We start from the raw sequence: 13612 nt of genomic DNA on the forward strand, positions 1-13612 counted from the left end.
AAAAATGTAAATCGAGATAAAAGATGAGTCTTGAACGTGCTCCATCTTCTCAAAGGTTGGCATTGGTACCTGTCTACTGATGACCTGAGAATACAAGTTATTTTGAAGGAGTTTATCAGCTTTAAAGCTGGTGAGTTCATAAGTATTTTAGTTGCATTGGTTGTATCAAAATGTTTGTAACAGTGTTTGAAATATGAGTTTGTAAACGTTTGTAGTAAAAGTATGTGAATGTTTGTAAATGTTTGTAACACCTAGAAAATCCTATATTTCCTACTAAAAGTAGCCTTCTACCAAGGCACGACTGTTTTGATTGTTTGTTTCTTGTAAAAGTGTATAATGTTGCCAAGTGTAACTATCATTATCAAAATATAATTTATACATTATCGTTTATGTGAAATGATCACAAAGTGAATGCAAAGGGAAAATTAATGTAGTATTGTAGTGTTGTATTATAATAACTATTGATGTACTAACTACCTTAAACCGGATTTATATCAACGTATTATGTGATTAATTGTACCATACTATCGACTATAAACACGATGATGAAAGACGTCGGAAGTAATGACATTTGGTACTCGTAGACCTACAGGTCCCACTGTAGCTAGCAGCAAGGTCTAGGATAGTCTATCCAGTATAGATCTATACGTAAACTCACGCTCTCGCTCCAGGAGATTCTGGCTACAAATCGGTCCATGGCAGTGAAGACATGCCCCGAAACAGTGGTTCACATTTATGTTATAGTATACTTGTATATGTAATGTATGTACTAGTGTAGTGAATGTATTGTTTCTAATCATAGTATCATTGTATAGTTTCTCATCATAGTATAGTTGTATAGTTTCTCATAATAGTATAGTTGTATAGTTTCTCATAATAGTAAGTATTGACTCATGAATGAACTGACTCTTTGTATGCTTCATTGAATTAGAAGTAATGAATAGTATATCCCTAACTATACCTATTATAGTTACTAGTAGATTCATTTGTATGATTGAATGTATTGAACTGAGGTAAAAGTCTTTATATTAATACATATATACATAATATATAATTAAGGATCAAACGACACTAGGACAAACAATAGGGTACCCTAAGTCCACAACCAAACAAGGAGCAGGAAATAAAGTGAGTTGTCAGTCCTAAGTCCTTCAAACCTTACTTATATAACTATATATGTAATAGACATGGTTTTAACAATATATGAGTTTGAAAGCTGTGAAAGACAAGGTTTGGTATATAAAAGCGAGTTTAGTAAAGAGTTTAACATGTAAAAGAGTTTGATAAGCAGTTTGAAGTCATTTGTTTGATAAAACAGTTAAAAACATAGTAAACACATATGTTTGATAGTTATTAATCACATGTGATTGATATAATAAATATGATATTCAACTTGTATTCCCCCCATAAAAGCATTTAAAATCATTAAAAAGGTTGATTAAGGGGTATGAACTTACCTGTAGTGAGTGATTTGGATGAAAGTGTTGGATAAGGTGCTAGGTGTCAAGTGAAGACTTGAACACACACACTGATCCTATTTAACATATAAAGATATATATATATATATATATATATATATATATATATATATATATATATATATATATATATGTATCTAATTAGTGATTATAACACTAATTAAGCAAATAAAGACACCCTAAAACATGGAAAACACTTTGATTCAAGTGTTATAAGATCATAGGGTTGCATCTAAGGGTTGTAGGGGGTGTGCATTGGAGTTTACAGTCCAAGAGTAAACTCTCCATGAGTTTACGGCCTAAGGTTTGTGGCCCTTATGGGTTAACGGTCGTAAACCCATGGTGTCTTGTACCAAATCGATGTTTAAGTTCCTTATCTCAAAGGGAAGGTGTTCTAGGCCAAGTTCCAAGCATTAGGAAGGAATGTAGGGCAACTTTGCACCCTCTATTAGAGTTTACAGCCAAGGGAGATTGCCTTGGCCATAAACTCCCTTGGTTGGTTGATTTTTGATGTTTTTAAGCCCCTAATTCATAATACTAACTTATAAACATGTAAAGGGGTTAAGGACTTACAGTTTGAAGGCTAAAAAGGGCAGTTTTTGGCCCAAAACACACAAGTGTTATTGGTGTTCTTGAGGATCTTGATGATCTAAGCACAAAAGATGGAATTGTGGATGGACTCAAAAGTGAATCAAGTAGGAATGATGTAATCAACACAAAGATGGAAGAGTTTGCTTACATTAGTGAAGATTGGAAGAAAACTTGAAGATCCTTGGGAGAGAATCTCGAATTCTCTAGCTTAGAAGTGAAGAATGGGTGAAAAATAACCAAGTGTCATATATATATATATATATATATATATATATATATATATATATATATATATATATATATATATATACTAGGGGTTTACGACCACCATGTGTTTACGGCCGTAAACCCACATGGTTTGGCCGTAAACTCCTTATGATGACGGCTAGGGATAGTTTGATGTGTTACCACTCCAATGGACACTTCCTTTCACTTATTCTTTTGAAGAAATAAGCTCAGAATGCTCAAACGGACACCAAAAGTGCTAAAAGTTAGCAGAATTAAGTTTGACTAGATTGAAATGTAAGGTTTGTATAAGATAGAAATTTCGGGTTGTCACACTTTTTGGATGTGAGGTTGCATCTAGCTTGTGGAATAGAATTAGGGTATGGGTCGATGAAGTTATTATGGCAAATCAAAATGTTATCAAGATGTTTCAATTGATAGATTATCACTCTATCTACCAACAAAGGAGAGCTATTTTAGATAGTATTATAGTGACGTTGAGTTGGTTCTTTGAACATATACTACAATAACTTGCTCTTTGGGAGAAGTAGGCTTCATAAAACTCAATTGTTTGATTTGATTTTCTCGTTTCTGTATAATTGGTTTTGTAATTGTAATCGTAAGATTAAGAAGAACTAGAATGTGTGGATGCAAAACCCGGATATGATATAATTATTCTTTTTCTTTTGCTTGCCTCTAACTAGCTTCTAAATAAATTCAACCATTAAATAAAAAAGGGAATATATCTACCAATTCTAATCCATGTATTGACTAAAACCTTAAATAACTGATGGGCTATGAATTAACTCCCGAAGTTACCTCTGTTTGACAGTTAAAATAAGGAATGTGTCATCGTTTTATCTTTCACTAACTCATGGGTCCATGAAGGCACACTTATTGGTCGTTTCCAATTTTGGTTTCCAAGTTCAAGTTACCTTCTCCCACTTGAGTTTGAGCATGGGATAATAATACATATTTTAGTGTTATATCAGTTTAACAAAATGCATACACAGTCTACTAAATAAAATATCATTTTTAGTTCATATAGACAAAGTCAATCACATGGTCTTCTACTTTTTATACGTTACTGATGAATCAAATATAGAAAAAAATTCGGTGACTAAATGGAAATAAAATTAAAAGTTTGTTATTTTTTCAAATCATTATCTCATATATAATTGACATTTGGGAACTTCTTCTATGTTGTGTACCTATGATTTTAAATATTTAATTGACTATTTTGAATATTGATATATTATTAAAATAATAGCAACGAACTAGTAAAAACATTACAAGGAAAGAAAAGCGAAGGCATGATCATGAAGCCAATTGTTTCGGTTTATCTTGCACTTGTTACAATTATTAAAAATCTAAAAACGATTGTTAAATGATGTCGTCAAAGATGTTCGTAGTTTTTTTGCACTTCCTAAAACATGATTGTTGCAAAAATTCCACTACATCCAAAAATCCGTAATAATAACCTCATCGAAACATTTCTTTTGCATGTTAATTCCATAAAAAAACAACTAATCCTCATATAAGTCTAGACAAAGACTCAAAGAAATTGGTAACTAGGCGGCACAGACCAATCCAAATATCGATCCAAAATTTAGTACAATTTCCAAATTGATCTTGCAAAATTCTTGCAAACGAAGACTCTTAGGGCATAGCCTGCAGTTGCGAAATAGATATTTAATTGATTGACTATAAAATTATGGGTAAATGACACAAAAAACACTCTTTTTACATAGAAATTCGATTTTGACAACGTGTTTTTTTTGTGTTAAAATTGACACTGTGTTTTTCAATTTGTTACAATTCTGACCACTTGACCGGTTAACCAGGTTACATGATGACGTGGCATGCTGACATGATATGCTGACGTGTCAAAATTGATTTTTTTTCCATAAAAAATACTAAATTTTCACTTTTTTTCGATTTTGACACTAAGTTTAACTTTTTATTTCAATTCTGACACTATATTTTTTTTGTTCCAATCGAACATATTTTATCAAATTTTGTTCAATTTTATCTATTTTCTATTTGAAACCGTATAAATATATTTTTTTTATTACATTTTAAACAGTATAAACATATTTTTTTCGTTTAAAAACCACATTTTTATTTAAATACAATGTTTTTTTTCTTACATTCAAAGCATTAGTTATATCATGAGAATTACACTAACCATAAGCTTCTAATAAGATGTAAAAATTTAATGAGTTTTGATCGATTACACGCCTTCAAACCTCCAAACACATTTTAAAGTTGCATATTTAATATAAAATACAACTTTTATATAACTAATACATATTTATATATAAAAATATGGTTTGAGTGTAAAAAAAATGTATTTATACAAAACTATAGTTTTTAAATGTATTAAAAAACATATTTATACGGTTTCAAATAGAAAATTATCAACATTGAACAAAATTGGAAAAAATGATGTTCGATTTGGAACTAAAAAAACATAGTGTCAAATTTGAAAAAAAAAAATTAAACTTAGTGTCAAAATCGAAAAAAAAAAATGAAAACTTAGTGTTTTTTGTGAGAAAAAAATTCAATTTTGAAAACGTCAGCATATATTGTCAGCATGTCACGTCATCAAAATTGACATGTCATCATGTCACGTCAGCATGTAACCTGGTTAACCGGTCAAATGGTCAGAATTGTAACAAATTGAAAAACACAGTGTCAAAATTGACACACAAAAAAAACACGGTGTCAAAATCGAATTTCTGTGTAAAAAGAATGTTTTTTTGTACCATTTACCCTAAAATTATGCTCATCATTCTATAAATTTAAGTCGCATGAAAGGCTTTTCAAAGTAATTTACATAATCCAATATAATTCACGACAATAAACCAGAATACTTACGACGATAAGAAAATATTCAAACTACTTTTTGGTAAATCTAAAATAATCTAAGAAGATTTTATTTAATTCTTTTTATAAAGGGCGACAAAAACTTTTTGGCTTGCGATCCAAGAAAGTAATTTGGTTCAAAAGTTGAAACCGCGAGAAACGGATTTATCATATTTATAAATTAAAATAAAATGAAATTAACAATAATTATAATAAAAAAAAAAAGATATTTTTATGCACACGTACCTAATCCTTTATAACTTTCCGTTTACCACGTGAAACCGGAAACCCGTTTACACAAAGCCGGTTCCCGGTCAACAGCCGGGTATGAATGCGTCGACTACAAGCCTCCATTTATTGCGACTTCCCACAGACATCCGGTCAAACCCAAGCATCAAACGGCATTACCCTCCTTCCCATTTTGAATTTCATTTATATATATATATATATATATATATATATATATATATATATATATATATATATATATATATATATATATATATATATATATATAATCCGTATGAATTATGATAATAAAATTAAACTTTTATAGTAAAAACTTTAAATTATTAATTAATTATTTTAAATAAATTACACTAAATAAATTATAAATTAATAGATATTTTTTAGTTATATAAAATTATAATTGTTAATTTAAATATATATGTGAAATTATATCATCTTATAATCTATATTAATTTTTATTCTAATTTTATTTTAATTTAATATAATTATAATGATAAATTTAAAATTTAAAATTTGAAATAGAAAACTATATATATATATATATATATATATATATATATATATATATATATATATATATATATATATATATATATATATATATATATATATATATATATATATATATACTTTTATCTTTCAATTGTGTAAACACATTTCTATAGCATGCTATAAAATAATAAAAGAGTTATACAGATGTTATGACTCAACATTTTATATATATATATATATATATATATATATATATATATATATATATATATATATATATATATATATATAATTGTGGAAGGTAGTCATATTAGCTTAGAGTTAGAGAGAGTCTCTAATAACCAACTTTGTATAATAATTGTTGATGATCAAAGGTTGTTTATGCTTGCCATGTTAACATTTAATTACATAAGTATGTATCATGGAAATTCACAAGTTTTTTAAGTTTTTTTTATAAGTTTTAGAAAAAAAAATGTTTTTCTGAAGTGCATTCCTAAGATGTTACAATAGTGAACCTTTGATGGAATATTATATTTGTACTTGTTCTTCACAAAAGATACCAATTTACACAATGAACCCATAATTATTTGAAAATTTTCAATTATATGAAAATTTAAAATTTGTTATTGTCATTCATTTTAAAAGGTTTTGGTAATGCAACCTCTCAATATTCTATTTGCAATTTTTGATGATATATATCTTTTATAAAAAAGATAATAATTGCTACTCACATAATGAACTCATTATCTGTCAACCATATATATGTAGCAGATCGATTTAATTTTATTTTGACTTTGACACATTTAAATTCGGTAATATACTAAATCTGAACAATATTGGTCGGTTACGATATTGAAATGAATGATGAATCGAATCGGTTGTAGAAGAATATGTGCTTCACCGCTAAAATGAACATTAACTCTTTTATACGTCAGATCGTTGACTCTTACTTTCTTTGCGTGTACAAAATAGATTTCATTTACATATATACAATTACATAAAAATCTTTAAAAAAAAAAAAAAAAAAAAAAAAAAACTAATAGTTAATGTAACTTCAATAAAAATTAAAATTTTTAGTGAAAAATCATAAGTTAAAATTCCATTTGTAGAACAGTAATTATATTTTACTATTGAAAAATCAAACACACACTCTCTATACTACTTCTAAACTATTATTTTATTTCCATATGATTATATAGCCCTCACATTTTGGTGATAACAACTATCTACAAATAATTTTTCAATTGACTATAAGCGTTGGTAACAAAATATGTATTGAACTTGTAAATTTCTTGTTGTTCAACAATAACTTGCTTATGTAACTCTCCTATATATGTGTGGATGTTTCAAAAATATTTTCAACCAAGGGGTCAATTTCACTTTTCTAAGGACTAAAGGGGTATATATATATATATATATATATATATATATATATATATATATATATATATATATATATATATATATATATATATATATATATATATATATATATATATATATATATATATATATATATATATATATATATATATATATATATATATATATATATATATATATATATATATATATATATATATATATATATATATATATATATATATATATATATATATATAATATATATATATATATATATATATATATATATATATATATATATATATATATATATATATATATATATATATATATATATATATATATATATAAATATATATATATATATATATATATATATATATATATATATATATATATATATATATATATATATATATATATATATATATATATATATATATATATATATATATATATATATATATATATATATATATATATATATATATATATATATAAATATATATATATTATATATATATATATATATATATATATATATATATATATATATATATATAATATATATATTCGACGATGGTGGAGACATCAGAGGTGGTTAATACTCCTCCAACAAATTCGTCATCTTTATCATCTTCTTCAAACGAACCTGTTAATGATGTTGATCAAGAAAACAACACAAGATCAGATGATGATCAAGAAAAGAATGCTAATAAACAGTAAGAAAATAATCTCTTTTTAGTTTTTCTTCGACTTTCACACACACACACACAGTTGAAGGTTTTCTGTGATCTGCTGATTTTTTTTTTCTGAAAATTAAAACAATTGAAACTTTGGTTCAAACCTCCATCATTGTTTCAATGAAATTATTGTAGCCGTGCATCTGTTCAGATAAAATTACGCACACACACGCTTTGATGTAATCTTTCAATACAGATTAGGTGAATAAGTGAATTTGTGATTAAAAAGTTCTTTTCTTTGTTTATTATTTACACATACATGCAGTGTTATCAGTGTGTGTGTTTTTAAAGATCTTTTATATAAAAATTCTTTAACTAAAAATGCCTGTTCACACGCATTCACACAATTTGTGCACGAAACATGGATTTGTTTTTATTCTTTTATCATTTTTAATTTCTAGTTAAAAAATATATAACTTGAATCTTTATGATTTCCGGAATTCTCGTAAGTGTTTTTGTTTTATAGAAATGAATTAATTTTATAATTGTATAAACTGAGATGTGGGTATTATCTGTGTAGGTTGAAGCCCAAAAAGAAAAACCAAAAAAAACAAAAGGGACCGAGATTTGCGTTCATGACGAAGACTGAAGTTGATCACTTGGATGATGGCTATCGATGGAGAAAGTACGGTCAGAAAGCTGTGAAAAACAGCCCGTTTCCTAGGTACACCGCATCTCCACCAGTTATCCATACATATGATATATAATACTAACTATTTTTATTACAAAATTAATCATCATTTCAATCAAGATATATATATGAATGCAAACAGCTATTGTTTTCTTTCTGCACAGTATGTTCATCCTCTTCATCTTTATACTTGCATTTAAGTAGAAAACTCTTACATATTTATGAGTTATAAATACACATAAAATCTACAAATATACATAAGTTGATAGATTTGGATTTTTTTAATGAAGATATGTATTATGGCACCAAATTTTGTTGAGTTTATTTATTATACTTTACACCATACAAACATGCATCTAAGGATAATTTTCTGGATATTTGTATCTGTTATATTTCAAATTAATACGAAAGTAACTGTGGCAAATTATTTGAATACAGGAGTTACTATCGGTGCACTAGTGTATCATGTGGAGTGAAGAAGAGAGTTGAAAGATTGACAGAGGATCCAGCGGTCGTTGTTACAACTTATGAAGGTATTCATATACACCCATGCCCGGTGACGCCTCGAGGAATGTTACCAGAAACTGCCACTTATGGCGGTCTTGGTGGTGGTTCTTCATATGTTTTACCACCATTTCACTACCAACAACCGTTACGACCATTCTTCCACAACCAAACAAATTCTTTAAGCTTTAACAACACCACCACCCCCTCATCATACTCACATTACCTTCAAGAAAGACAATCTTGCCCTCCTTCTATGTCATCTTCGTTGCATAGAGATCAGGGTCTTCTTCAAGATATGGTATCCTTCCAGATCAGGAAAGAGGAGCCCAAAGTGGAACCTAGTTGAGGGTACTTTGGGACAGATGACTATAGTGTTTCTTTGGGGGTGGGTTGGGGTTCTTTAGGTAGCTAGTTCTGAAGGCATTAGCTTTTAACAAGCATTTTACATATGTAATTTTGTTATGACCCTTTTAAGTTATTTTTGTACATCTTAATCTTAAATTCCTTTTTTGTGTTATTCTCATTTCTCATTTGGTACTGGTATGTTGGTCTAAACTATAATTTGGCCGTATAAATGATACTTGTCATTATCATACTAGCTATAGCAAATTAGAAGAAAAAACAAATAAAACCGTGACATTTATGCCATTCAATATTATATTTAGGTTGAGGTCATATTAAAAATTAAGAAAATAGAAAGACATATATAACTACCACCGAGGTGGTGTATGGGCTACCCTTTGAGATTTAAATACTTCAAAATGAAATGTTTCAGGTATAAATCCCAAAAGTTTCGGTCATTAATTAGGTGTCATGCTGCTCTAAAACAAATAAACAATTGAAGAAAAAATTATTCTCGTTCAAAAGTTGATTTTGAAAAGGTATCCAATTCTATCAATTGGGTTACCTTGATTCTATTATGGAACTAATGTGATTCGGTGTGAGATGGAGAACTTGGATTAACATTGGTCTTATGTCATCTTGTGTTTGGATCCTCTTAAACCGCTCCCCGCCATTGAATAGTCCAATTATGAAGGGTGTAAGACATGGCACCCACTCTCATCTTTCATTCTCATAATCACAATATAAGGCCTAAAAGTTGCTTTTAAAGGAAAGGGGCTTGCGATAAATCAATTTTTCACAGGATCAAACTTCAAAACGATTGCCCTTGTTGCTACGTTGCCTTCCGGATACTTGGTAATTAATCGAGAAAGTCCTCTTCTAATGTCCTCTTCTAATACACTAGGTTAGAGAGTGATACCAACGGATGGACCCCGATATTGCTATTCGTTGCCTAAGTAAGATGTCTGATGGATGTAAAGTAAAATTGTTTAGAGTGAGAGTGTTGTTGCTTTACCGATTTGCATCGAGGTTATTATATGCTGATGAGATGGTCAGGTTTCTTGTTTCTTTATCTGGGTAATGCGAGTTTCCACAAGTTGTAAGGATAGTACTCTTCAATATAATAATGTTGCATTTTTCGTGTTTCCTGAGATGTTGCTTGAGGATTCATTGTAACATCCTGACTCTCAAGTATAAATTTGAATTGTTTTTATTCATTTTGGCAGGGCAACTCGACGAGTTGGAGGCCCCAACTCGTCGAGAAGAAATCAAGAGGGTCGCGTGAATTTTAGAATCAACTCAACGAGTTGGAGGACCCCAGCTCGACGAGTAGGAGCTTAGTGTGAAAGCCCTAATTTTTAGGGTTTGTACCCTATTTAAAGGACCTTAAGCCCTTTATCCCGCCTCCCTCGTCACCTTATTACCCCGAGACAAACCCTAATTGAGCTATCATCCACTGTGAAAGAGTGTGAGGCTAAGAGTGTGTGTTTTGGTGCATTATTTGAAGGAGATTGAAGAGTATAGGGCTTGGAACGAGAATAAGTCTTTGGATCCGACATTTATTCAGTGGTACCAGCCATTTGGAGGTAAAAAGGCATTACCTTTACCACTTGTTTGTTAGATCTCTCTACTAGGGAGTTTATGGCCATTTTTAGCTTTTTTTTAATCATTTAGTTGTTTAAGCATGCTTTGAAGCTAAGACTTCAGATTTGGACATTATTAGGCCCTTTTAGCCTAAGGACTCGAGTTTTATCTAGCTTTGGCCAACTTCTATACCTTAAACCCTTTATTGAGCTTTGTTTTGGAAAACTTAGCCCTAGATGCCATGCATGGACATAAAGCTTGCAGCTTTTTGTGGTATTTTAGCCTTAGAAGCCTAGATCTAGAGTTTGGGGCCTTAGTCTCGCTTAAAAGCATCTGAATGAGTAATTGGACTGAAGGAACTCAACGAGTTTATTAAGGTTTTCCCTGATATTATGGGCGTTGTACAAACTCGACGAGTTGGTGACAGAACTCGGCGAGTTGAGTTGGATTTTCCCGATTTTACAAAGAAACGAAGGAACTCGACGAGTCGTATAGTTTGATATTTGTGAGGGATAGAGTACTTATGAATTAGGATCCTAGGATGAGGACTTGGGGGGGGGGGACTGTGGGTTGGTGTGGAAGGTAGTATTGGGCCCCTGCTACTGAAAGCACCGGATCTGTATGCGACCTAAGTAACAACCTTGGGATGCTAAGGAGCATGTAGGAGTGGGTAATCGAGTGTGCACTTTAGCCAGTCCCTGATGATTTTGTGTTTGTGTTTCAGAGAGACTATAGTGGTTACCCGCAACAACCTCGAGGGTGGTGGTACTAGTAACGAGGAGATCCACATGATCATTGCTGAGGAGGTGGCTGTAGTTATCAGGGAGGCCATTTCAGAGATGTTTGGGTCTATTAAGACCACGTTGATTGAGACTTTTACAGAGTGTTATGCTTTTGTCACAGAGGTTGTTGTTGCTGCAGCCCTGGCAACTACGAGGCCACAGGGGGTGACTCATTGTTGTTCCGAGAGTTCAACAACATGGAGCCACCAGAGTTTGATGGGACCCAGGACCCGATTTCTGATATGAGATGGATCTCCCGCATTGAGGGATGTTTGTATACGTGTTGATGCCCAGAGCACTTGAGAGTTCGGTTTTCACTGAACCAGCTTCTCTTAGGAGAGAAGGACCGGTGGAAGTTTGTGACGACTGATTTTACTCCTACAGACCATGCTGCAGTGACTTGGGAGAGGTTTACCCAGTTGTTCAGATATAAGTACGTTCCCCAGGTGGAGAGGGAACGATTGGCCCATGAGTTTCTGTCTCTCAAGCAAAAGACAGAAAACGTGACAGAGATTACGAGGATGTTCCATAAGAGGGCGTTGTTCTGCCTGAGCACGTGTCCACAGAGCAGGCACGTATGAGCCAATACTTAAGCATTATTAGGAGAGATATTCGGTAGTTCGTGGCAAACTCATCATATCGTACATTGGCTGAGTTACAGACCAATTTCAGGAGGAGCGATATTGAGCTGGAGATTCAGACCAGAAAGGAGGGAGAGTCTCAGGGGAGAGACAGGAGACCATTGCAGTTGCAGCCAACGACGTAGCGGGATAAGCCCGCTGATACGATAGCAAGAGTCCAGAAGGACCGCACTTGTGGCAAGTGTGGCAAGAGTTATGAGAAATCTTTTCGAGTAGGGATTTGAAACAAATGTGGTAAAGAGGGGCATATGGCAAAGGACTGCCCCAAGGGAATTTCCGTTTGCTTTCATTGCAACCAGACTGGCCACCAAAAGGCCGAGTGTCCCCAGCTCACTCAGGGACTAGCCCAGGCTTCTGCTCCTGCTACTTTGTGCGTTACTGATGGTCGTCTAGGGAAGGTCGAGGCTCCGAGAGCTCATGGGAGGGATTTTCAGCTGACTGCGGAGGAGGTTCGCGCATCACTTAACGTTGTTGCTGGTATGTATCTCCTTATTCTTGTTATTTTGAGATTTTTTATGCTTATACTATGTTTCATATAGGTACTTTTCTTGTGAATTATGGGACTGCCTTGGTGTTATGTGACTCGGGTGCGAGTCGATCTTTCGTGTCCTTATCCTTTATTCGTCACATTAGTGTTAAATGTGAGGCCTTGAGTCGACCGCTGAGGGTTTCTATAGCTGATGAGCATGCGGTTTTTGCCATTGATGTATTTCGGGGATGTGCTTTAGAGATTTTTGGTGTTGATTTTCCGATAAATATAGTGTCGATAGCGATGGTTGATGTATGTGTCATTGTGGGCATGGATTGGTTGAGCCAGTTTGGAGCCATGATTGACTGTGAGCATCAGATGGTGATCATACGAGACCCTAGTAGGGGAGTACTTATTGTTTATGGCGATGGAACTAGATCGGGACCAGCTTTCTGCTCTACCACCAGGGCAAGGCAGAGTCTATAGCAGGGATGCATGGACTTTTTAGCGTATGTGATGGATACACGGGTTGCCACTGAGAGGCCGAGTTTTGTTTCCGGCATTCCAATAGTATGTAAGTTCTCGGATGCTTTTCCGGAGGAATTATTGGGTGTACCTCCTGAGAGACAGGTGGAGTTCCGGATC

At 32.0% G+C, this 13612-nt stretch overlaps 1 protein-coding gene across 1 annotated transcript; it reads left to right on the top strand.

The window, feature by feature from the left end:
* The first annotated feature begins 7846 nt into the window (after positions 1-7846).
* LOC145003388 (putative WRKY transcription factor 48) lies at positions 7847-9666 on the top strand. The gene is made up of 3 exons (XM_078962516.1): positions 7847-7990; positions 8532-8675; positions 9081-9666. The coding sequence occupies exons 1-3, from the start codon at positions 7848-7850 to the stop codon at positions 9493-9495; spliced, it is 702 nt and encodes a 233-aa protein (XP_078818642.1). The 5' UTR covers position 7847; the 3' UTR covers positions 9496-9666.
* Positions 9667-13612: the final 3946 nt, after the last annotated feature.

Source organism: Lactuca saligna, chromosome 6, assembly GCF_052625555.1.
Source record: "Lactuca saligna cultivar CGN05327 chromosome 6, ASM5262555v1, whole genome shotgun sequence".
Taxonomy (NCBI): domain Eukaryota; kingdom Viridiplantae; phylum Streptophyta; class Magnoliopsida; order Asterales; family Asteraceae; genus Lactuca; species Lactuca saligna.

Bases quoted from the DNA above. Each gene is read 5' to 3' on its own strand.
- LOC145003388 (XM_078962516.1), top strand. From the start codon at position 7,848: ATGGTGGAGACATCAGAGGTGGTTAATACTCCTCCAACAAATTCGTCA. The intron at 7,991-8,531 runs GTAAGAAAATAA...TTATCTGTGTAG, and splicing joins GAAAAGAATGCTAATAAACA to GTTGAAGCCCAAAAAGAAAA. The intron at 8,676-9,080 runs GTACACCGCATC...ATTTGAATACAG, and splicing joins AAAAACAGCCCGTTTCCTAG to GAGTTACTATCGGTGCACTA.